This window comes from Vulpes vulpes, chromosome 5 (genome assembly GCF_048418805.1).
Source record: "Vulpes vulpes isolate BD-2025 chromosome 5, VulVul3, whole genome shotgun sequence".
NCBI lineage: Eukaryota > Metazoa > Chordata > Mammalia > Carnivora > Canidae > Vulpes > Vulpes vulpes.
In genome coordinates, this window is record NC_132784.1 from 123,488,853 (window position 1) to 123,515,148 (window position 26,296).

At 37.1% G+C, this 26,296-nt stretch overlaps 1 protein-coding gene across 2 annotated transcripts in view; it reads right to left on the reverse strand.

Moving 5' to 3' along the window:
• FBXL13 (F-box and leucine rich repeat protein 13) overlaps positions 1 to 26,296 on the reverse strand; it is a 200,828-nt gene that overhangs the window by 25,038 nt on the left and 149,494 nt on the right. For both annotated transcript variants that reach the window (XM_072759903.1, XM_072759902.1), the window contains one exon: positions 9,099 to 9,182. In XM_072759903.1, coding sequence (XP_072616004.1) covers positions 9,099 to 9,182 — 84 coding nt within the window. The remainder of the gene's footprint in view (positions 1 to 9,098; positions 9,183 to 26,296) is intronic.

Below are 26,296 nucleotides of genomic sequence, written 5' to 3' on the forward strand. Positions count from 1 at the left end.
ACTAAACCACCAAGGGGGTGGAATCTATCAACTGATGAGAATGATTGATGAAAATCTTGCATAAACAACATAACTAGTCAGAAAGCTTAGTGATTCAAAGTAAGAGTTTGAGATCAGAAAAGTCTCTCGAGAGTAATCCACTTCTTGCTCCTAGGACAAGAATGAATCTAACATGACTGTTAGGTCAAGACACTACACTTTAGAGGGAAATGTCCAGAAAAGGCTGCCAATGGGCAATTCTTGGGGAGGAGGACTCAGAAAAGTTGCTGAATGAGGTGGGTTTTCTCCTAGGCCTTTCTGACTGAGTATCCATGGATCCCATACAGTAGTTGTAAGAGTTTCAGTTCTCCAGCACCAGTAGTGCAGGGGACAGGACTGACAACCCTAAAGCTCCTACTTGGACTCAGCCTGGAGCAGCCTCACATCTAAATGAACAGCAATGGGGGCAGCCCCGGTGGCTCAGTGGTTTAGCGACGCCTTCAGCCCAGGCCCTAATCCTGAAGACCTGGGATCCAGTCCCACGTCGGTCGGGCTCCCTGCATGGAGCCTGCTTCTCCCTCTGCCTGTGTCTCTGCCTCTCTCTCTCTCTCTCTCTCTCTCTCTCTCTGTGTCTCTCATGAATAAATAAATAAAATCTTAAAAAAAAAAAAAATGAACGCAACGGATCTCAGTCTGCCGTTTTGCCAGCTATGAAGTAGCTCATGATTTACACCATTACAGCTACCCTTCCCAATCCCTTATTCCTTAATCCCTCTTCTCTGCTTCTCTATTTATAAATCAAGAGAAATCTGTTACTAAAGTAAAGGTCAAAATCAAAAGTTTGTAACACAAGGGAAAGAATAAGAGAAGTTAAAAGTTAGAGAAGAAAAGATGAAAGGAAAAAGGAACTTGTTATCTCAAATGTCTAAGCAGTTAGGTCAAGATTAAGGATCTCAAAATAAGAAGGAACTGTATGTAAGAGAACAATGAGGGAAGTGGATGTACTAGCATCTCTACTGCTGCTTATGTCCCATAACCAAAAGTTGTCAAATACTTTTGTGATCAACAGAGAGCATGACATTCATGTAGGCAACAACTAGGCTCTTAAAATTCATCAGTGGTGCCATTTAGGAGATTTCAGTAAACCAGCTTGTGAAGAATATGCAACAATTAGGCAGAAAAGACAAAAGAGAGTGGATAAAACTGAGCCACTAAGACATGCCTCTCATTTTTCTTATGTAGCTATAAATACCACCCACTGCATTCTGGTTGCAGGGCTTTAAAACACAGATATCTATCTCTATGAGAGGTACTTTTTCTTTTTTTTTTTTTAATAATAAAAGACAACAGGAGGCCATGTCTGGGTTTGCAGAACAGTGATAATATCTAAGTCTGAATTTTCCCCTCTTCTCCAAACCATAAAATTTGTAGAAAGAACAAACAAAACTACACAGTGCTCATACATTCATCCTTACTAGGAGACAGAGAACACTACAACCTTCAAATTATCTAGAAGTAGCGTAAAAACAGAAATGAATTCCAACAGAGCTCCCTTAGCCTACCTGCAGCTGCCACAAGCCTCTGGTTTGAGAGAGTGGGAAAGGCGACATTGCCATAAGAGTAGAAGAGCAAAGAGAGCTTCAAGGAAGCAGACAGAAGCACTCACAAGAGAGAAAGTGCAACAGTAAATGCCAAAATACTGAATAGCACGTAGTAGGTCATAGCTCTGGCTACATGACTTAGCTATGGGAAAGAGCTTGAAAATGAGGGTGCCACAAGTCTCCCAGGCAGCCAGATACATGGATGTCATCCTCATCCCTGTCCAAACTATCAACAAGTCCAAGGATTTGACTACTTAAATGTTCTCCAACCCATTGCCTTCTCTTTAGCCTCACTGTTACGGTTCTTGTCAGGCTGCAACTCTCTCCCCCCTGGACTATAATAAAAACCTCTTCACTTACATTCCTTCTGTATATCTTAATAGCTGTTTTCTCTCCCCTCTGTCCTTCAGTCTTCTACTTTTCTTCTTCTTTTTTTAAAAGATTTTATTTATTTATTCATGAGACACACACACACAGAGAGAGAGAGAGAGAGAGAGAGAGAGGCGAGGGAGAAGCAGGCTCCATGCAGGGAGCCCGACGCGGGACTCGATCCCAGGTCTCCAGGATCACACCCTGGGCTGAAGGCAGCATTAAACCACGGAGCCACCTGGGCTGCCCCATTTTTAAAATTTTAGGGTGATTTTTTGTTTTCAAAAAGTGAACAGATTATCTCAGTGCCCACTACATTGAAAGTCCAGTCCAGATGTTTTTAGTTCAACCACGGAGCAAGATTTTCACAAAATAAATCTGAATGAGACAGGTGAGTATTGTCTTACATGAAAACATGGAGTTATTCATCTGAGTTTAACTTAATCATTTAAGTTTTTGCCAACTCGGTGATTGGAAGTAATATCCTGGTGGTGTACTTGTTCTAGGGAAGCTTAAGAATCTTCATGAATGGACACGATCAAAGTACCTGGACTTTGGGGCAGCTATGGGTTCCATCTGTATGAGCACAGCCGCCTCACCAGGCTGCACCCTGCGGGGAGCTCGAAGACAGCAAGCCCGTGACCACCAAGGAGTGCGGTGCTCACCAGCAATGGCGCCTAGCTGGCTGGCTCAGACAGCTCTCTGCTCCTGGCTCCAGAGCCCTCCAGTTCCTGACTTCATTCCTGGGTTCTCAAGACCTGATTCAAGCCTAATTTACACGTATCATCCCTTTTGGATGCTACTTATTGAGCCAGCATCCATGGATCCAGAAGTAATGTTCCATTTTCCAGTCTGTCATGAGAGTTTGGAACTTATCACTTCCATTCTCAAAACAAGAATAAAGGTGAGTGAACTGAAAATCAACAGCTCTTCTTAGATCTGTCAGATAATTGAGGTCACAAAGCAAACCACCACTCTGAAAACTGGAGACACAGGTGAATACAGAGAATCCGGGCTTACTAGGACCAGAAGCCTGTGGCTGGAGCCAGTATCAACATCTGTTCTCATTAACAAAAGCCTGACCTCAAGGGAAACTGACCAGGACCCAACCAACATGGGTTTTATGCGAGCCAGTCCTCATCCTCATGGGATCCTCTTTTTCAAGAATAAAGCAATTATATTTATGTAGTGTTCTAGGTTTTTAAAATGCTTTTACATATGTAATTCATTTAGTCAATTATATTTAAATGCCTTTGGAAAATGCATTGATTCATTCATAGGAATAAGAAAATTAATAAACTATGTCTTCCAGGACCATATTCTAAATTATCTCCTTAGTTTTTAGAGCAGTTTGGCTGTCAAGATTATCTATTTTCTGACTGTTTAACTAAGGTACATAAATTATCAAACCATTATACTAAATATGTTCATTTTTTATTTATTAGTATTAGTTTCTTTTTCATTAAATAGAGTAATAATCATAGTAATAGTTCATATTCATCATGCAGCCTGTGTCAGGAGCCATGCTAAGTATTCAAATGTTTTATATCATTCAATTCTCACAACAGGAGGACTATTTTCTTTTTTTTTTTTAAAGATTTTATTTATTTATTCATGAGGGACAGAGAGAGAGAGAGAGAGAGAGGCAGAGACACAGGCAGAGGGAGAAGCAGGCTCCATGCAGGGAGCCTGATGCGGAACTCGATCCCGGGACTCCAGGACCATGCCCTGGGCCAAAGGCAGGTGCCAAACCGCTGAGCCACCCAGGGATCCCCCCTATTTTCTTATTATATCATTTTTATAAGTGAAGAATCCAGAGCCTGGAGAAGGAAACTAACTTGCCCAAAATCATACATCTTGACGGACTAAAATTGTAAAAATCTGTCTGACTCTTGAGCAGACATTGGAAACTGCCAAATTTTTACTTGCAGGCCAAATATCTGATCTGTCACTGGTTTTTATATGGCCTTCAGTCTAAGAATGGCTTTTACATTTTTAAATGGTTTAAATAATCAAAGACTAATATCTCATGACATGTGAAAATTATATGAATTTAAGTTTTGTTGTCCATAAAGTTTTGTTGGAATACAACCACTGTCATTTATTTATGTACTTTCTATAGCTGTTTTTCACTCTGCGTTAGCAAAGTTGAGCAATTGTGACAGAAACTGTATTGCCTACAAAGTTCTCTGGCCCTTACAGGAGAATGTTATAGAAAAGTAACAAGAAAAGGGGACTTCTATTAAGAGTGCTAGTCCTGCTCCTCACAATTAAAGCCACTGCAGGAGCAGAGAATTGTTGTGATGCTTAGTGAATAACTTAAGATGATGTGGCCACAGAAAGAACAGAATCAGTATAAAAATTAGGACTGTGGCTTGCTTGCTAGGCCCACATTCCCAATATTATATCATTGCCTTTGCTATCAGAGAGCTCATCTTCACACTTTTGTAAAAAGAAGATTCTTTTAATTTACATGAATATTTAATTTTTTAAAAAGATTTTATTTATTTATTCATGAGAGACAAAGAGAGAGAGAGAGAGGCAAAGACACAGGCAGAGGGAGAAGCAGGCTCCATGCAGGGAGCCTGACGTGGGACCCGATCCCGGGTCTCCAGGCACCCCTGGGCAGGTGCCAAACTGCTGAGCCACCCGGGCTGCCCAAGATCTAATTTTTAAAATTAAAATATAAACAAAAAAGTCATACTTTAACAGATTAATTTTAATGATTTGCTTTGAATATTGATCACATTTATTTGGTCTAGGCCTAGAAATATATATAATCTTACAGCATCTCTATACACAATTTGGATACATACACATTGACATATGTGTGTAATCTAACATACACTAAAATGTGTACATATATTTAATTAATACATATGTATTAGACACATAGATGTGCACATATTTACACATAAACATGCAATCCGATGTATGCTAAAACTTAAACATATTTAATTTGAACACCTATACTATACATAAGTGTAGCTTTACATATATATTTACATGCAAACATATACAAACACTTTTCAATACATACACATACTAAGTCCTTGTGGTAAGTCATAACTAGACTTGGTTTTCCCCTCTCCAATGCTCTTTCTTTCTTTTTTTAAGATTTTATTTATTTATTTGTGAGAGACAGAGAGAGAGAGACAGAGACACAGGCAGAGGGAGAAACAGGTTCCCTCTGGGGAACCCGATGTGGGACTCGATCCCAGGACCCTGAGATCATGACCTGAGCCAAAGGCACACACTCAACCACTAAGCCATTCAAGCATCCCTCCAACGCCCTTTCTTAATCAACTACCTCAACCCACCACACTGAAATAATAATAATTTTGTCCAGCTGCAAATGACCTACATAAAGAAAAATATGTCCATTCATATGTCTATTAGTGCTAATGTATTTACAGCATACTTCATTCCCAAAAACGGTAATGAGAAATATGAACTAGATAAGGGAGTATAAAAGGCCATTAGAGTAAATAAATTGCATTTATTCCATTGGTTTATCCAAACAAGACAGAACTTCCATTTTATCTGTATTGCAACATCCCAATTAAACCAATTCTTTTGCCAAACTTGACAGTTTGTTAATTAAATACACAAAATGCTCAAGGAAAAGATTTCTTGAGAAATGCTCCATTATGACTGTATCAAACATCTTTTCTAAACCATGTGTGCCTTTTAAGAGCACCAAATAATTTTAGTTTAACATGATCATTGAATGTTTAATGTTCTCAGGAAAAAAAAAAAAAAAAAACAAAGTTGAAAGAAGTAATTAAAACCAGATCCTAAGTCAGTACATCTGAGACTCCAGACACTTAATCTGCATGTGCTGTGGTTTTCCAGTAAAACACTAAAATGAGGTAATTTTTTTATTCTTAATATGGTCATGACTCTTGCAAAACCTAACCAGGGTGAAAAATGTTTATCTCATTTTCCTCATTAAATCATCATGCTGAATATAAGTTTCAAGTCTTGTGCTAAAAAGAGAATCTCTTACCTTTACCTTTGAGAAGTAACAAGAAAGCGAATTCCTGATAAATTGTGGATAATCTAAATATCTCAATGCAATCACCTTATTTTACTCATTTCTCTTTTGTAAATCCAAATAAGGAATTGTGAAATTGGTTTACGTGTCATTTTCTCCTCTCACCTTCTTTGTCTCATCTCTTTTGGGACTTAATAATTGGGCTGGAGGAGGCACAGAGAAGAAAACTTTTCCCAGAAGTGTGAACCTGGTAACCTTAGAAAGGAAAAACTGGTTAACAGCCACAACATACACACAGAGCACACCGAAAGCAGGGAGGAGAAAATGAGATGATGAAAAATATTTTTTTCCATGAACTTGAATGGAATAGCTGATCTTGTGTAACTAATAATTAAATAATTCTGCATTCCCATGCTCCTGTAGTCCCCATTTTTATTTTTTCTTTTAGATCACTGAAAAATATATTTTTAAAATATTACATTTTTTCACTCATCTGTATGATTATGCCAGGTGCATAACAATTAGGAGCTTCAGGTACTGAAACACATGGGGTAGCATATTTTATCATAATGGAAAGAATGAGCTAAGTAAGTGGATAGGATAAATGATTATGTGCTCAATTGGTACTTTAAGAGCTTATGAGAAAGGTAAATATCCTAGATCAGGTCTTGAGGAAGGTTCTAGAAGCCATAATATACCTATTGTAAGCAAGCCTCGATGTAATGTTTATTACAACATTAAGCCTCTCAATGTGCTATTAAAAGAAGAAAAACCACAATCATAGGTCCATACCTGTATTGAATCAGGACAAAATCTGGTAACCTATTAGTAAATCATGGAAGGTAACTTGTTTTTAGATTTTATTTATTTATTCATGAGAGACAGAGAGGCAGAGACAGGCAGAGGCAGATGCAGGCTCCATGCAGTGAGCCTGACATGGGACTCAATCCTGAGACCAGGATCACGCCCTGAGCCAAAGGCAGACGCTCAACCGCTGAGCCACCAGGCATCCTGAAGGTAACATTTTTAAAGAGCATTATTTTTGGATATTCTCAGTTTTTTTCCCAATCAAATAAATTGTCAAGAATGTCCATTAAAAATGCAAGGAGGGCAGCCCCGGTGACTCAGCGGTTTAGTGCCGCCTTCAGCCCAGGGCATGATCCTGGAGACCCAGGATGGAGTCCCAAGTGGGGCTCCCTGCATGGAGCCTGCTTCTCCCTCTGCCTGTGTCTCTGCGTCTCTCTCTGTCTCTCATGAATAACTAAATAAAATCTTAAAAATAAATAAATAGTCTCTCTGTTCTTTCCTAAATAAATAAATAAGAACTAATAACCTAGGAATATGCAAACTGTTAAACACTAGAAGCCCCATTTAATATGTCCTAAGAGTTGAAAACCCTAAACACTTATGAAAACTAAGGGCTAACCTAGCAAAAAAACAATCTTTTTAAAGAAACTCTTACTGAGATAAAAGGATTTATCTCACAAGTGCAAAGATAATGCAAGTGGAGAGCTGAGAATTCCACAGAGCACCACAAACTTGAAGCTATCTTCTGTGAATTTGAAATGGACATCACAGGAAATTCAAACATGACTCAAAAGAGTCTTAAAATATTATATAAATGGTGAGCTAGAGAAGATGCTGGGTCAAATGGTGCTCTAGACTTTAGCATAGAATTCTAGAGTTTTGCAGCTAAAGGAATCCTAGAACCATCTAATCCAACTCCCTAATTTTACAGGGTAGGAAATTAAGGCCAAAAGGAGTTAATGACTGTCTAAAGTCCTCTACCTTTCTCAGTAAGCTAATCCAACTACAGTTTTATGGAAATAAAGAGTAGAAATGGAAAACTGCTATTCTAAATGGCTGATTAACAACATGGCTTAGTGGAATTTTTTTTTTTCAAATTATGTTTGCTGTACTTCATTATGTCTGGGCAATTAATGGCATGTAAGGGGAAAAGGTAGCACCATTAAGAAATCTCCTTTAAGAGGCACTGGTGTCAAGCAATGTCATTTTCTCCCACCTTCAGAATCTGGGTACTAAGGTTCTAACAAGTTCCCAAGGACCTCACAGAGTCAAAGAGAAATGAGAGAAAGCACTGGCTTTCTAATATTTAGCTTCACATTTTGGTCAGTATTTTTTCATCCCAAGGAGCATTTTAAAAATTAGTAAGTGGTATATATTAAGAGGCCATGTCATCACTATGATCGGTTTCAGTACTTCTGAATGATTTGTGGTTAGTGGTCAAATGTAATTATCACCATAACCCAATATTAGAAATATTAATATTTAACTGTTTTATTTTAATAACCTTTGTCCTATTACCTTGTCAAAGACCTTTTGAAAAAAAAGAAAAGACCTTTTGAAACCCTGACTAGATCATATTCATGGATAAAGCTTTATGTAAATGTATGTTTAACTTTTAGGTAGGGTAAATCCTAGTTTAACCTTAGAAGAACCCTTTGGCTTTTTCTCCTAGTAGATTACAGATATCTAAATGTTTTGTAACCCCCTTTTGGTATTGTAGAGTTAAATTCTTGTCCATATGGAAGTTGTTAGTCCTCTCTGGGATTTTTGTTTTGAAGGATACTGTTCCTTCTTTTTAATTCTTTATACAGTTGAATACACTGCTAAGCAGATTCCTTGAGAACTTGTTAGAACTTTAGTACCAATTGAGCACATAATCACTTATCTTATCCTATTACTTAGCTCATGCTTTCAATTATGATAAAATATGCTACCCACTGTGTTTGAGTACCGGAGCTCCTAATTGTTAAGTACCTGGTATATTTTTTCAAACTCTTCCAATTTTCATGATTAGATTATATGACATTTTTATCTACAGAACATTCTTTATATGAGAAGATTTAGATCATTCCCTAAATAAAATGTCTACCTATCCTTATTTATCCCATGAGTACTAACATTGGGAAGGGAAAATAGATAGGAAAAAATGAAAAAACAAATTCTCTTAGTCACCTTAGGCTGTGAAGGCCTGTCTAAAGCCCAGGAGTTTATTCTGTCTGAACCAAGATCACATGAGTTGTTACATTTCCAATCCACTAATTTTTTCATTGTGACCTACAAAGTTTATTCAATTTATGCCTAATTTTTCATTATAATTCTTTAATAAAAGAAGTTAATTACCTTACCTGAATTCCAACATCGGTGATTTTATAACACTCAGATAGAGAAAGTTCCTTTAATTTTTTATGCCTGGAGAGTGTCATCAAACCCTAAAAATATTTAAAATAGAGATAATTTTGTGATTATAATTTAGTACAGACAGTGTATTTCTGATAAAATAACAACCATTTCTGTAAACTAAAAAAAAATTAGCTTTTGTCTTCTATTTCTTTATGCTTAAATTATAAAATCACTTTGTTAGGCAACATTATTAAATAAAAATTTCAGGTTGTCGCTAATGTTTTGTAAAAAGTATAACAATCCTCCTGAGGCAAGGGAAAGGAGAGCAAAAATAAACTATCAGGACTACATCAAAATAAAAAGCTTCTGCACAGCAAGGAAATAACCAATAAAACTAAAAGACAACTTACTGAATGGGAGAAGATATTTGCAAATGACCTACCAGATAAAGGGTTAACAGCCAAAATATAAAGAACTTATACAACTCAACACCCAAAAGATGAATAATCCAATCAAAAAATGGATGGAAGACATGGATAGATATTTCTCCAAAGACATCCAGATGGCCAACAGACACATGGAGAGATACTCATCATCACTCATCATCAGGGAAATGCAAATCAAAACTACAATGAAATATCACCTCACACTTGTCAGCATAGCTAAAATAAAAAACATAAGTGTTGGTAAGGATGTGAAGAAAAAGATAACTTTTTGCCTGTTGACAGGAATACAAACTGTTGCAGTCACTGTAGAAAACAGTATGGAAGTTCCTCAAAAAGTTAGAAATATGACTAACCTACGATTCAGCAATCACAGTACTGGGTATTTATCTAAAGGATATAAAAACACTAATTAAAAGGGATACATGGACTCATATGTATATAGCAGCATTATTTACACTAGCCAAATAATGGAAGCAGCCCATCCATCGATAGATAAATGGATAAAAAAGATATGAGATCTTATTTATATATAAAAAAAAGAATGGAATCTTGCCATTTGCAATACCAGAGATGGAGCTAGAGAGTATAATACTAAGCAAAATAAACCAGTCAGAGAAAGACAAATACTATATGATATCACTCATTTAGAATTTAAGAAACAAGCAGGGGTGTCTGGGTGGCTCAGTTGGTTACGTGTCTGCCTTCAGCTGGGGTCATGATTCCCGGGTCCTGGGATCAAGCATGCCCAGTGTCTTTGGGCTTCTGGACTTCCTGTTCAGCGGAAGGCCTGCTTCTCCCTCTCCCACCTGTTGTGCTCTCTCTCACTATCTCTTTCTCTCAAATAAATAAAATCTTAAAAAAAAAAAAAAAAGGCACTTTGATGAGCATGGGATGATGTATGGAATTGTTGAATCACTATAACATACATCCGAAACTAATATAACACTGCATGTTAACTATACTGGAATTAAAATTTTTAAAAATAGGGACCCCTGGGTGGCTCAGCGGTTTAGCGCCGCCTTCAGCCCAGGGCGTGATCCTGGAGACCTGGGATCGACCCCACGTCGGGCTCTCTGCATGGAGCCTGCTTCTCCCTCTGCCTGTGTCTCTGCCTCTCTGTGTCTCTCATGAATAAAAAAATAAAATAAAATAAAAATTTAAAAATAGAAATAGAAATACAAAAAAAGAATAAAAAGAGGATATTGGCTACTCTTTTATTTCTCCTCCTCCTACCCCAGTACTTAGCATAGGAAAAGAAAAAAGAAGTGTCACAGAATCCCAGAGCCAGAAAATTCCTTATCTTGTTTCCTGTGTCCAGGTACATATTATCTGAATCAATATAAACAAATCTTAAAGACCCATAAACTTATAACTTTATTTTGAAGACAATTCATATGGCTAATCTATTTGTCGGTAAATCTTTATACCTAATGTAAAAGTCTGAAATATTTAGCTCATTTTATTATGTTTAATTGCTTAGAAAGGGGACAGATCTTTATATAAGGCCTACAGACATATAATCATTCATCAGTAGCCCACTTTTTCTGTTTAAAAGCTTTGTTTCTTTTTTATTCTTGTTTAATTCTTTATATAAAGGCCTACAGACATATAATCATTCATCAGTGGCCCACTTTTTCTGTTTAAAAGCTTTGTTTCTTTTTTATTCTTGTTTAATTCTTTGTTGCTTTTAAATTCTTTCCATTTAAAAAAAATGCACTTTTTAGTCCTTAATTTTTTTAATATGGGGTTCTGCTGTTCCATTTCTCAGTACTTTCCCCACTAAACTGGGGAAACTGACTATGTGCCTTTTTTTAAAAAAAAATTTTATTTATTTATGATAGTCACAGAGAGAGAGAGAGAGAAGCAGAGACATAGGCAGAGGGAGAAGCAGGCTCCATGCACCGGGAGCCCGACGTGGGATTCGATCCCGGGTCTCCAGGATTGCGCCCTGAGCGAAAGGCAGGCGCTAAACTGCTGCGCCACCCAGGGATCCCGACTATGTGCCTTATAGATGCCATTCTTCTGGATTTGCATTCAGGATCACTTTTATTACACTTCCTATGAGATGGACAAGAGCAGTTTCCTCTCATCCTATGGTCCCAGAGCTGCCAGGCAGGGAAAACCCCAGAAATGGTACATGGGTGTGTCCTTTTAAAATTTTATTTGTAGGACTGGTTTACATTTTATTGATCATAAATACAGCATTTGGACCATAATTGAAAATGGGTTATGAAAATATTAAATCCTGTTTCTTTTCACTGAGGCACATACTAGGCCTTTTCATAAAAAAAAACAAAAAAACAAAAAACAGTCCAGGTCAAGGAAAGAAGTGCTTGAAAATCTATTTAAGAGACACCTGGGTGGCTCAGCAGTTGGGCACCTGCCTTCAGCCCAGGGTGTGATCCTAGACTCCCGGGATCGAGTCCTACATTGGGCTCCCTGCATGGAGCCTGTGTCTCTGCCTCTCTCTCACTATGTCTCTCATGAATAAATAAATAAAATCTTAAAAAAAGAGAGAAAATCTACTTAATTGTTAAATAATCTATTTAATTACAGTTTAAACAGTAATCTCTGATTTTATTTAATGGTTTTGTATGCCATCCAAAAATAAAATCACTCCATTCATTTTAAAAACTTTATTGCAAATATGGACTCTTCTGTTAGGAATACATTATGTTTTCTGACTCCTTTTTTCTTTTTTTTTTTTTAAGATTTTATTTATTTATTCATGAGGGACACAGAGAGAGAGGCAGAGAGAGACACAGGCAGTGGGAGAAGCACACTCCCTGCAAGGAGCCTGATGTGGGATTCGATCCCAGGCCCTAGGAAAACGCCCTGAACCAAAGGCAGACACTCAACCACTGAGCCACCCAGGCATCCCTGCCTCCTTATTTCAAAACAAAAAAATTACTAAATCCTGTGAAGCCAGCACATGTGATCTAGGTTCCAGATCTGAATGCTATTGTATTCATGTTAGAAGAATTGGAGTTTAGATATTCCCCCACAGAAACCAAGTTGTTTAAACAAAAATAATAAGAGATGCAGGGCTTGTCTGATTGTCCTATACTTGATAATAGCTCAGTGTATTTTCTTAGCCTATGGGGAATTTGTCCTATGAAACTCTCTCTGGAGTTTTCACATTTTTTTTTCCTTTTCTGTAGTCAAATTAGAATTTTTTAAGACAAACTAGAAATGAAGTATACTTGTTAAGTATGACATTTGCCTATGTTCTCTTTACCACTTTATTCAAGATTACTAAAAGTTAACTAATATTAAAATAGAATGTTGTATTTCATCACTATAATTGTTCATTAAAACATATGGCCTCAAAATTTAATTATTTAAACATAATTAGCCACTAGGTAAATGCAAATCAGAATCACAATGAGATGTCACTGCATACCTTACAATGATGGCTATACTTAATAAGACAGATAAGGGGGCACATGGGTGGCACAGTGATTGAGCATCTGCCTTTGGCTCAGGCCATGATCCTGGAGTTCTGAGATCAAATCCCGCACTGGGCTCCCCACAGGTTGCCTGCTTCTCCCTCTGCCTATGTCTCTGCCTGTCTCTCATGAATAAATAAATAAAATCTTTTTTAAAATAAATAAATAAAAATAAACATAAATAAAAAGACATAATAAAAAATGTTGGTGAGGATGTGAAGAAATAAAAATCCTTATTCACTGCTGTTGGGAATGTGAATTGGTCCAGTCACTGTAGAAAATTCAGTCTGGCAGTTCTTCAAAAAATTAAACACAAAGTTACCATATGACCCAACAATTCCACTCCTAGATATATACCCAAGAGAAATGAAAATATATGTCAATACAAAAAACTTGTACTCAGATGTTCCATAGCAGCATTATTCATAATAGAGAAAAGAAATGAAACAAGACAAATTTCTATCAATTGGTGAAAGGATAAATAAAATGTGTTATATCCATATAATAGGATATTATTTAGCAATAATAAAGTATGATGCATACTACTGTATAGATAAAAAAAACTTTTAAAACATTATGCTGAGTAGAAGAAACCAAACCCAAAAGGCCACATATTTTATGGTTCCACTTATTTGAAAAGTCTGGAATAAGCAAATATATAGAACCAGAAAGTAGATTAGTGGTTGCCAAGTCTGGCTGGTGACTGGGTCGAGGCTAGGGAATACTGCTTATGGGAGGGGAGCTTCTTTTTGAAGTGATGAAAATGTTCTGGAATTAGATTGTGGTGATGGTTGCCTAACTCCATCAATATACCAAAACCCACTAAATTGTACACTTTGAATCATTGAGTTCTATAGTATGTAAATCATATCTCAGTAAAGATGTTTGTAAAAATTGATGAATGTAGTAATTGTATAGCTAAATACAAATCAGAAATACTCCTACAGCATCCTTTCAGTCCAAGATGAACACAGAAATTTCTCAGACCCAGACGGCCAATCCTGTTAGCAAGACAGGGAGCAGGAGATGTCATCATGCTAACGCGCTGGACAAGTTATCATAAGGCCAGGCTGCCGTAAGTAAACAACTTTGTGACTGAGTAGCAAATCTAATCCAGCTGGAGGAGACCAGGCCTCTGCTGAAAACTGTGTTGTGCTAGTGTGGGAGCCCAGCTCTCAGATCAAGTAAAATACACTATTCCAGTCAACAGGATTCTTTTATTTTTTTTTTTAAAGACTTTATTTATTTATTCATGAGAGACACACATACAGAGGGGCAGAGACACAGGCAGAGGGAGAAGCAGGCTTCATGCAAAGAGCTCAACATGGGGCTTGATTCCAGGTCTCCAGGATCACGCCCTGGGCTGAAGGTGGCGCTAAACCGCTAAACCACCCAGGGATTTCCGCCCCAGGATTCATTTTTTTAATGGCTTTTTGACTCAGAAGCTTTTCAGATTCATGACCTAAAGAATATCAAACCCGGCAAGGTCAAATGTTCCACTTAGCACCTTGAGGTTCATAAATGCTCCACATTAGATATTCCCTGAAATCCTTGTTAAGTGCTTGGGATGAAAGTCTTGGGGGTCCCAAACTTTTACTTCTAGGAGGTGTGGAAAGAGGAAGGTGGGAAGATACGGCAAAAATAAGGAGGAATGAGGAAGCAACAAATGGAGTGATTGGGCCTCATTAGGGCAAAGGGCAGATGGAGGCTTACTTTTCAGGGAAGTTGTAACCAAGAAAATTTAAGTCCTCCTTAAGCTCCTTCAAAAATCAGCCAAACTCATGAACATTTTACTGGAAAGGTTTTGGTTTATTTTCCCAAAGCGTAGGAAGGGAATAAATTGTAATGAAGCACAGGAATCAGAGGAAAAGCATCTGGTGTGGTAGACAGGACTGCAGGTTGGATGAGAAGTGTGAGGACCCCAGAATCCACAGGAGTCCTCAGGAGCAGTTTACTCCTTCGCAGGCCACATTGCGGGGGGGGGGGGGGGGGGGGGGGGGGGGGGGTCCTGGATCTGAGGGGCTGCAGGACTCCCAGTAATTGGTTGATATTGTAGCTCTGGTATCAGGCCCATTGAAGGGAGCGTCAAGACATAAGACTCAAAAGAATGCGGGCACCGAGTCCCAAGAGCCTTATACATCATTCTAAGGAATTGGGACTTCATTCTGTGCAAGAGTTAAACAAAAGTTTCCCCCTTTAAGGAATATGAGTTGATACCTAAGTGACCATAATGCAAACAAAAACAAAAATAAAAAACAAAACCCACAAACCTCACGTGTTTTAAGAGTGGTATAGGGACCACAGAGCAGGACCTGGCAGTCTAGAAAAGGCTTCCATGGAAAAGGGGAATTTGAATTAGGCCTCAAAGACCAACTAGGATTTTTGATAAGCAAAATAATAATAGTGTTTTAGACTGTGGAAAGGGCATGAACAAAGACTTCATTAGGAATGTGTGAATTACTAGGGAAGTAGTTCAATTTAGGGTCACTGGAAGTCGTGGGAGGGAACACTGAACGCTGCCAGGAACTGCTACATGTACACAAGACATTTCAGAGCAAACAAATCCTTGAAAACAATTCTCCCCCCCTCCCCCAATTTTACATCTGGAACTATTTAGCAGCTGTAGATAGACATCAGTAGTGAACTAGTTACCAAATGTTGGTGTGTGTGTGTGTGTGTGTACTTAGCATACAGCTGAGTCATACACCTGTATATACTCTTTACCTAAACTCACCAATTGTAAACATTTGCTACATTTGCTTAATTAATGTGTGTGTATGAACATACATGATTTTATTAATATATCTGTGGATATAGTTTATATATATGTATATATATATACATATGTGGAGTCTTAAAAACAAATGAACAATCAAAAACACAAACATAAATACAGAGAACAAGCTGGTGGTTTGTTCAGAGGAGAGGGAGGCGGGGGCGGGGGATGGGCAAATTAGGTGAAGGGGACTCAGGTACAAACTTCCAGTTTTAAAATAAATGCTTTGGGATGCCTGGGTGGCCCAGTGGTTGAGCGTCTACCTTGGGCTCGGGGGAGTCTCGGGATCAAGTCCCACATCAGGCTCCCTGCATGGAGCCTGCTTCTCCCTCTGCCCCTCTCTCTGTGTCTCTCACAAATAAGTAAATAAAATCTTTTTTTAAAAATGCTTCAAGAAAATTTTATATATGTAGTATATAAAATATATGTAATTCGTATATGGTTACATTTGTTTTGTCCGTGGCTTCCTTTGCTCTTCAAAGCTTTTTATTTTGGTGTAGTCCCAACAGTTTATTTTTGCTTTTGTTTCTCTTACCTGAGACATATTCATAAATATGTTTCTAAGGCTGATGTCTAAGAGATTAATGCCTATGTTTTCTTTCAGAAGTTTTATGTTTTCAGGTCTCACATTTAGGTCTTTAATCCATTTTTAGTTTATTTTTATATATATTGTGTAAGAAAGTGATCCAGTTTCATTCTTTTGCCTTTTTGTAGCTGTCCAGTTTTCCCAACATAATTTATTGAAAAGATTGTCTTTTTCCCATAGTATATTCTTGCTTCCTTTGTCATGAAATAATTGACCACAGAAATGGTCGATTTCTGGGTTCTCTATCCTGTTCCATTGATCATTGTGTCTATTTTTGTGCAAGAACCATAGTCTTTTGTTTACTATAACTTTGTAGTGTATCTTGAAATCTGGGATTGTGATAACTCCAGCTTTGTTCTTTCTCAAGACTGCTTTAGCTATTCAGGGTCTTTTGTTGTTTCATACAAATCATAGGATTATTTGTTCGGTCTAGTTCTTTGAAAATACTATTGTTATCTTCATAGGGATTATGTTGAATCTATAGATTGCTTTGGGTAATATGAATATTTTGACAACGTTAATTCTTCTAATCCACGAGCTTGTGTCATCTTCAATTCCCATTTGTGTCATCTTCAATTTCTTTTATCATTGTCTTATAGTTTTTGGAGTACAGGTCTTTCACCTGCTTGGTTAAATTTATTCCCAGGTATTTCATTCTTTTTAGTGCAATTGTAAACAGGATTGTTTTCTTAATCTCTCTCTTTGCTACTTCATTATTAGTCTATAGAAACACAATAGCTTTCTATATATTAATTTTACATCCTACAATTCTACTCAATTCATTTGCTGCTTTAGAAATTTGAGGGTGGAATCTTTACAATTTTCTATGTATAGTGTTATATCATGTACAATTAGTGACACTTTTACTTTTTCCTTACCAATTTGGATATCTTCTATTTCTTTTCTTATCTGATTGCTATGGGTAGGTCTTCTTGTACTATGTTGAATAAAAGTGGTGGGAGTGGACATCCTTGTGATTTTCCTCACCTTAGAGGAAACGCTTGTAGGTTTTCACATGGAATTATGATTGCAGCTATAGGTTTTTCATATATGGCCTTTATTATGTTGAGGTATGTTCTCTCTAAACTGATATTGTTGAAAATTTTTATCATGAACAGATGTATTTTGTCAAAGGCTTTACTGCACTTATTGAGATGATTGTATGGTTTTTATCTTTCCTCTTGTAAATGTGATGTATCTCATTGATTGATTTACAAATATTAAATAATCCTTGCATGTCTGGCATAAATGTATTGTTGAATTTAGGTTGCTAATATTTTGTTGAGGAGTTTTACGTCTATGTTCAGCAGTGATATTAGCCTATAGTATTCTTTTCTTTATCTTTCTTTCTATCTTTTTTTTTGTGTGTGGGGGGTCTTTGGATTTGATATCAGGATAATAGTGGCCTCATAGAATGAATTTGAAAGTTTTCCTTCCTCTTCTATTTTTGAAATAGTATTAGACGAATAGGTATTTTTGTTTGTTTGGTAGAATTCATCTGTGATGCCATCTTTTCTTGGACTTTTGTTCGTTGGGAGGTTTTTTGTTTGTTTGTTTGTTTTTAGATTTTATTTATTTACTCATGAGAGACACAGAGAGAGAGAAAGGCAGAGACACAGGCAGAGGGAGAAGCAAGCTCCATGCAGGGAGCCCGACGTGGGACTCGATCCTGGGTCTCCAGGATTATGCCCTGGGCTGAAGGCAGTGCTAAACCGCTGAGCCACCCGGGCTGACCTGTTGGGAGTTTTTTGATTGCCAATTCAACTTTATTACTCATTATCGGTCTGTTCAAAATTTCTATTTCATCCTCATTCTGTTTTGGAAGATTATAACTTTCTAGGAATTTATCCATTTCCTCTAATTTGTCCAATATGTTAGCATATAATTTTTATGATATTCTCTTGTATCTGTGTTGTTGGTTGTTCTCTCTTTCATTTTGAAAATATTTTAGTTCTCTCTCTTTCTTGATGTGCCTAGCTAAAGGTTTGTCAATTTTGTTTATCTTTTCAGAACCAGCTCTTGGTTTCATTTGTCCTTTCTATTTTTTTTCCTTTCCTCTCTCTTTCATTTATTTCCACTTTATTCTTTATTATGTCCTTACTTTTACTAACTTGGAGCTTTGTTTGTTCTTCTCTGTCTAGTTCCTTTAGGTGTAAGTGTAGACTGTTTTTTGAGATTTTTCTTGTTTTGAGGTAGGTCTTTATCACTATAAACTTCCCTCTTAGAACTACTTTGGCTGCATCCCAAAGATTTTGGATGGTTGTGTTTTCATTCTCATTTGTCTCCACGTATTTTTTAATTTTCTCTTCTTCATTGACTGATTGATTGTTTTTTAGGATGTTGTTTAGCTTCCATGTGTTTGTGGGGGATATTTTTGGTTCTTTTTTTGTGTGTTGTGTTGGTTTGTTTTTTGTTTTGTTTTGTTTTTTGTAATTGACTTCTTATTTTTTCTTGTAATTTTTTTGAAATTTTGTTCACAAAAGATGCTTGATATGAATGCAGTCTTTTTAAATCTATTAAGACTTGTTTTGTGGCTTACTGTGTGATCTGTCCTAGAGAATGTTCTATGTACACTTGAAAATTCTGTATTCTGTTGTTTGGGGATGGAATGTTATATATATACCTCTTAAGTTCATCTAGTTTATTCACAGCCATTATTTCCTTGTTGATTTTCTGTTTGGATTATCTATCCACTGATACAAGTGATGCATTAAAGTCTCCTACTAAAAAAAAAATAAAATAAAAAAATAAAGTCTCCTACTATTATTGTGTTGCTGTCAATTTCTCCCTTTATGTCTGTTTAGCTTTATGTATGTAGGTAGTCCTATGTTGAACGCATAGATATTTGCGATTATTATATATTTCATATATATATGTTACAAATTTCCCTGAACCATTTGAAAATAAGTTTCAGATATCATGATGCTTTACCCCTAAATATTCTGTATATATCTCCTTAGGAATAAGGAGATTTTTTTTATATACGTAGTATAGTATATATAGTATTATAATGCTTAAAATTAATAATACTGTACTATCTAATATAAAGCCAATATTTGTTTTTTATTCAAGACCCAGTTAGAGTTCATGCATTACATTTAGTTGTCATGTGTCATTAGCCTTTTTTTCTTTAAATTTTGCCTTTGAAGACATTGACTTTTAAAGATCCTAGGTCAGTTGTTATATAGAAGTCTCACATTTTGGATTTGTCCAGTTGTTCCTTATGATTAGATTCTAGGTAAAGATTTTCTGCAAGAATACTACGTAGGTGCTGTTGCATCCAGTTAGGAGGCATGTACATACATGAGGTGTCCCACTGGCTGGTGATGCTCCTACTCTCTTGACTCAGCTGGTAACATAGATCCTTCATTAGAGTATATTTTTACTTTTTATTTAATAAATAATCTGTGATGTGGTGTATTCATAAGAATACAGTTTTCCAAAAACCTTTTGGTCAATGGTTTTAGCAATAATTGGTGATCCTTGACTAAATCACTTATTTCATTGAGTGCAAAATGCTGATTTTTCTCATTCTATCCCTCCTTCAATATTGTTAGCACTTTTCTATCTTTTCTATCATCATTTCTCTTCAATTTTGCTGAATATTTTGGGAGATGTTTTGAATAAAATAAGATTATTTTAGACATAACAACTATTGCTGTTAATTTTTTGTGTTACCTTAACAATATTTAAAGTTCTCCAAATTCCTGTTGAGCACATATACAATATAAATTTACTGTTTTGGTTGGTGTGATTATATTATTTATTCGCAAAAGACAACACACCGAGGAAAACAAAGACACCAATATTTTGCCTTATTTTAAGACATATGATCATAATTTAAAAACAAATGAAACATGTTTTATAAATGAAACTGATATGGATGCAACTTTATGAAACAGAGCTTAACATTCTGAAAATAAATGTATTCTTTAAAACCTGAACTTGGCTCTTTTCTGAGACACTGTGTTTTTAGAAAAAGTTTAGAAAGATGGTCTAGGAGTATTAACAGAATAAAATACAATGTAACTTATCTGACAGCCACATTGCTACAAATCATCTGTATTTATAGTATGTTTCAGTTTGAAACTGTCGACACTTTAATACAGGCACACCAGAAGAGTAAATAATCTAATAAACTTTATAATCTCTCCTGCATGAGTAAAGAAACAATTTCTTAGTAAAATCTACATAAGATTGCATAGTTTGTTCAACTTTTAGTTCATTTTTCTTGACTATACTTTATAAGCAGTAGCTAGTAGGCTTTCTTTTTTTTTTATTTTTTATTTATTTATGATAGTCACACAGAGAGAGAGAGAGAGAGGCAGAGACACAGGCAGAGGGAGAAGCAGGCTCCATGCACTGGGAGCCCGATGCAGGATTCGATCCCAGGTCTCCAGGATCGCGCCCTGGGCCAAGGGCAGGCGCCAAACCGCTGTGCCACCCAGGGATCCCGCTTGTAGGCTTTCAAATTAAAATACTAAAAATCTCTCTTCCACAGTAGTGAGATAAGCCATTGTAAAGATATGGAGAAAATATGAAAATATGACAAATGATTAATAATACACTATTAGAGGCAATTCCAACAAATTGGCAGAAGTATTGAGACCCCAATGTATGAGTATGTAAAGAATTTCAACAGAAAATTCATGTAAGATGAAATACAATTGTAGTGATAATCAGAAGATCTAGGACAAAATTATTACTAGAATTTTTTAAATGCAAATTCAAATAACAATAAAGTTTTAATTCCTAGATATTTTTGTGAAGTTAAAACAGGCAATATTGGTAAATTAGTGTAAGGCTTCCATGTTTATTTTATTGCTGATAGCAATAAAAAAATTTGCTACAACCCATAGGGAAAGCAAGTAGTCAAAAAAACAAAATGTTCAGTTCAAAAAAAGAGAAAAATTGATGGAGGAAAATATTTATAACAACTTCAAGGCAGACTTCTTGTCTTATTCTTGTTTTTACACTCAAACCTAGGATTGCTGCTTTAAATATAGTAGGACCCAGCTAATTACATATCAAAAGAAAGAAGAAAAGGACAAAGAAAATGAGTGGAATAAACGTGTGAACTTTCTCAATGTTTGTGAAAAATAATTTAGAATAATTTGGAAAAACAAAGTGTGTCCATGAGTAAGTCTTCTTGTACATCTACAAAGAATTATGTAAAACATTAACACCGTGCTTAATTCCTTTACACAGACCCACAAGAGTTTTGGGTAGTTTACTGTCTGTCCCAAACAAACTATAATAGCATAAAGCACCAATATTCAACCAAAATGCTAAGCTTTTTTCTTTTCTTTTCTTTTCTTTTTTTTTAAGATTTTATTTATTTATTCATGAGAGACAGAGAAAGAGAGGCAGAGACACAGGCAGAGGGAGAAGCAGGCTCCATGCAGGGAGCCTGATGTGGGACTCGATCCCGGGTCTCCAGGATCATGTCCTGGGTTGAAGGCAGAAGCTCAACTGCTGAGCCACCCAGGCGTCCCCATACTAAGCTTTCGATGTGCCCATGTACAACCATATACATGGATGAGCAATTTTGTTTTATAAAAATTAATACATCCCTATCTTCATATTACTTGAGGCACGTGTGAAATTTGCCCTTGCTGACAGTCTCCCGCATTTTGAAACACCACCCCCCTTCATTCCCTCGATATTAGTCTGAACTCCTTCCTAACTTACTTCTCTGGATGTTCATTTTCAGTTTCTTTTGTGGGTTCATCTCTCAGGTCCACCCAATAAATACTGGTGTTTCCTGGAGGCTTGAACTTGACCTCTTTTCTTCGTCTAGCTCATCTGTGCCTTCAACTACATCAACCATCTCTATATCTAGCCCAGATCTCTTTCCCGAGCTCCAGATCTTTCCTAATTGATAATTAGATGCTTGGGTGTGCCATAAGCACCTCAAAATCAGTATTGTTACTTTCAGAGCACTAGCATTCAAGCTGGAAACCACAAAGTTTTAATGGGTTCCTCAGTAGGGAGTCTGGCTGAAGGTGAACGGCTCATGATGGACTTTTCTCTGATTTTAAGTACCTTGCTCTTTGAGTTTTGCAACTTTTATGATTCTCCTTATAGGTCCTAGATTTCCCTGGCTGGGAAACCTATAAATGTGACCTATGCAACTTAGGATATTTGATATTTGAAGGATATTAGAAAACACATTCAATGAAATAAGATGCAATGAGGTACTCAGGAGTCTAGAATAACTGAGAACTTTGATGTAATTATTAGAAGTTTAGGTCATAAGAAATCAAAAAAGAATAAAAGATCCCTGACAGCAAACAAGAAGCCTCCTTTCTTGCTGCCCCACCCCCTTTTTTGAGGATAAAAATGAAATGTAAATTGTGATAGAAGGGACAGAACTTGGGAGAGGCTGTTGAAAATCTTCTGCTTTTCAGTAAATTTTCTGCTTTCAGTTAATGGTTGAATTGGAATATACCTAGTTCCTATGATCCCTTGCCAGACATACTGAGGAACAAAATGAAACAAAACAAAAATGGTGATTCCAAAAGTCAAATGGTTATGTCTTCTTCTTGCCACTCAGAATAGAAGGGGCCCATAGTGTAGAGAGTTGTGTCCTAGTACTGGAACCAAACATGTCTAAAATGGAATTCAGCATCTTGTTTCCAAGTCCTAATCTCTCTCTTAGGCTCTTTTTCTGGTTAACAGAACCACCATGTCTGCAGTTGATCTAGTAAAAACCTGGGCATTGTCGGTTTCCCCCCATCCCCTCTACTCTCCAGCCAATCAATCACCAAGCTCTACCTAACTACTTCCTAAATATCTCTTGTGCATATCTATTCCACCACCACCATCAAAACCTCATTTCTAGCTGTACGAGTTCCACTCTGAGTTCTGCAGTAGCTCCATTGCATATAGCACATAGTCTGAATCACCTCACAGAGCACCCAAGGCCAGTCACATTCTACCCTCCACCTTTCTCCAGCCTCATCCCCTATCTCCTTGGGCCATGCTATGACAACACAAAATCAGCTGTGAGTCCCCCAACACATAACCCTCTCTCATGTCTCCACGTCTTCCCACCTGCTTCTTCCTCCACTGAGAATGTCTGTCTTTACCTACAAACACCTACTGAAACCTTCAGCCTCACCTCAAAAGCTGAAAAGTGTCCCCTGACTTCTCCACAAATAGACAACAGAGACATAAGCACTCACTTTTCAACTTATCCATGCTGCCAAGATATAGCATATGTACCCATATATATTTATATATATACATAAATCTTCTTCACAACAAATATACCTCCTATGCCATAATTTGAATAAATCATTGCTAAGATCCATTGAGTGTTTACCATGTGCCAGGAACTATGTTAGGCAGCTTACATTTGTTATCTCGTTTACTCTTCACAACACTATGAGGAAAGTATATTATAAACAGTGTTTTAAAGACAGGGAAATGAAGGAACAGAAAGGTTAAGTAACTTGCCCAAGATATCATAGTGTGGTGATATCAGACAAGATGTGAAGGCACACTTTGAACTTATGCTTTTGGTAACTTTTAACCAAGTAGTGTTGTCACTCTTGTTGTTACTGTTTTGCCACTAGACTGTACCTTGTGACCAGATCTATATCTGTAAATTTAGTACTCCCAGAACCTTGCATGGTGTTTAATACACAATTGGCAATGAAAAAATATTTCTGAATGAATGAGTAGTCTGTAAAACTATCTGTTTTTGTGGAGCCAATTTTATCTTGCTGGCGTACTCTCAGAATTCTTGGATAGAATCTATTTCCCTTCAAAATTATGTGAACTAGTGCTTATATTTCATATGTTCCTTTCTGAAAGATTTGTTCTGTTTGGTGCTGCTTGCCACATTCTTTTAGAGATAAGGAACAAAACTTATACTTGGAAATATGTTTTATCTCAATTAGCACATCCTCTTTCTAAAATCACTGATAACGCTATATTGTGCAAAGTCCTTCAGAATGTATTTTAACCTCACAAGTGATTTTCCTCTTATTCTATGGTTAGCAATTACAATTTTATTTTATTTTATTTTATTTTATTAAGATTTTATTTATTTCTTCATGAGAGGCACAGGGAGAGAGAGAGGCAGAGACACAGGCAAAGGGAGAAGCAGGCTCCCTGCAAGGAGCCCGATATGGGACTCGATCCCGGGTCTCCAGGATCACGTCTTGGGCCGAAGGCAGGCGCTAAACTGCTGAGCCACCCAGGGATCCCGCAATTACAATTTTATAAAAATAATTTAGCTTTCTTTTTCTCAATTTTTAATCCATTTTATCTATATGTTTTATCTATTATTATTTATTTCTCCTTACTTGATTGTTAGTATGAATTTTGTAATCATATTTTTTAATGTATTAACCATTAGATCTAATTTACTGACCTATAGATCTAAAGGAAAGCAGGTTTTGGTCAACACACAGAAGTATGTCCTCTCTCTATATATAGAGAGAGAAAGAAAATCAGCATCTTTGTTACCTAGAAATAGAGCATCTGGCCTTGAGACTGCTTGCCTTCTATCTAATGGAGGTCAAGGGGAGGGTTCTGGCATCAAAGATTCTCCTTTTGCAACGTTTCCAGTAGGCATTTTGCTGGCAACAGGAGACAATTGTCCTGTAGCCTCTGTAAGGAAAATCACTATTGCTCATGATGGTATCAACAGAGTCATATAAGGCCACTAGCTAGGAGAAGGGCCTGGAAAGGACTAAGAAGAGGTCAAACTCCATATGTAAGCATATAACCAGGGCAGACTGCTTGTTCTATGCTTTTGAAAATCCAAGGCAAGCCCATTTGCCTCTGAGTTTCCCTGTTTCCTTTTAATTCTCATTCTTTCTATTTATTGAATCCCAAGTGATTTCATATGTTTCCTGCTTTAGAGGTTATGCTTCACTAAGCCTCAGGCCTTATTTATGTGTGTGTTCCATGCAGATGGGTGGTCTCTTGAAAGTGTATCACCAGATTAAGACATGCAGCTGTAAGCACTCCTACTCCAACTCACAACATAGCTGAGAAAATGCGGAATTTCAAGAAGCCTGGAGTGTTTGGGTAAAAGGAAAGAAATGGTACAAAATTCATTCATTCACTCACTCATTCACTCACAAATATTTTACATGCCCCTAGGTACTAGGCATTATGCTAGGCTTCCCAGCCTTTACCATCAGGAGGCTTACAGTATTGTAGGGAGACAGGTGTGGAATAAATATTAAAATATAATGAGCAAATGGCTTTTGTGGGGGCATTGTAAAGGACAGTGGAAATAAGACAGAGAGATCCTAAGTCTGCCCAGGAGTTCCAGGAGAGCTTCACACAGTTGAAACTTTTGGGATAAGCAAGAATTTACTAGGTGGACAAAGGGAGAGGGTGTTTCAGACAGAATAATTTTCAGAGGTGGGGAAGCAAGGAGAGCATGACATGTTTGAGGAGCTACAGGAGAGTCAGTTCTGTGTCTGTGGAGTTCAAGATGAAAAGTAGACGTCTGGTGGGAGTGAAGTGGTAGAGGTAGGTAGGGGCCACCTCAGGAAGAGATTGGACCTCTCCACTAGATTGGTTAGACTTTAAACCGAAAGCAAATGTGGAGCTTTTGAAGAAATATGAGCAAGGAAGCAATAGGTTCCAATTTGCATGCTGAAGGATCACACTGCAGTTGAGTGAAGAACAGCTTTGAAGACCAGTGCCACTTAAGGCAAGAAGTTAGTAAGGAGAAATAGTGCTTGAACTATGGCAGTGGCAGCAGGGATGGAGAGGAGGCAGAGGGATAGAGAGAAGAGATTTTAGACTACACTTTATAACATATACAATTACAATTAACATTGAAACCAGGGATCCCTGGGTGGCGCAGCGGTTTGGCGCCTGCCTTTGGCCCAGGGCGCGATCCTGGAGACCCGGGATCGAATCCCACATCAGGCTCCCAGTGCATGGAGCCTGCTTCTCCCTCCGCCTGTGTCTC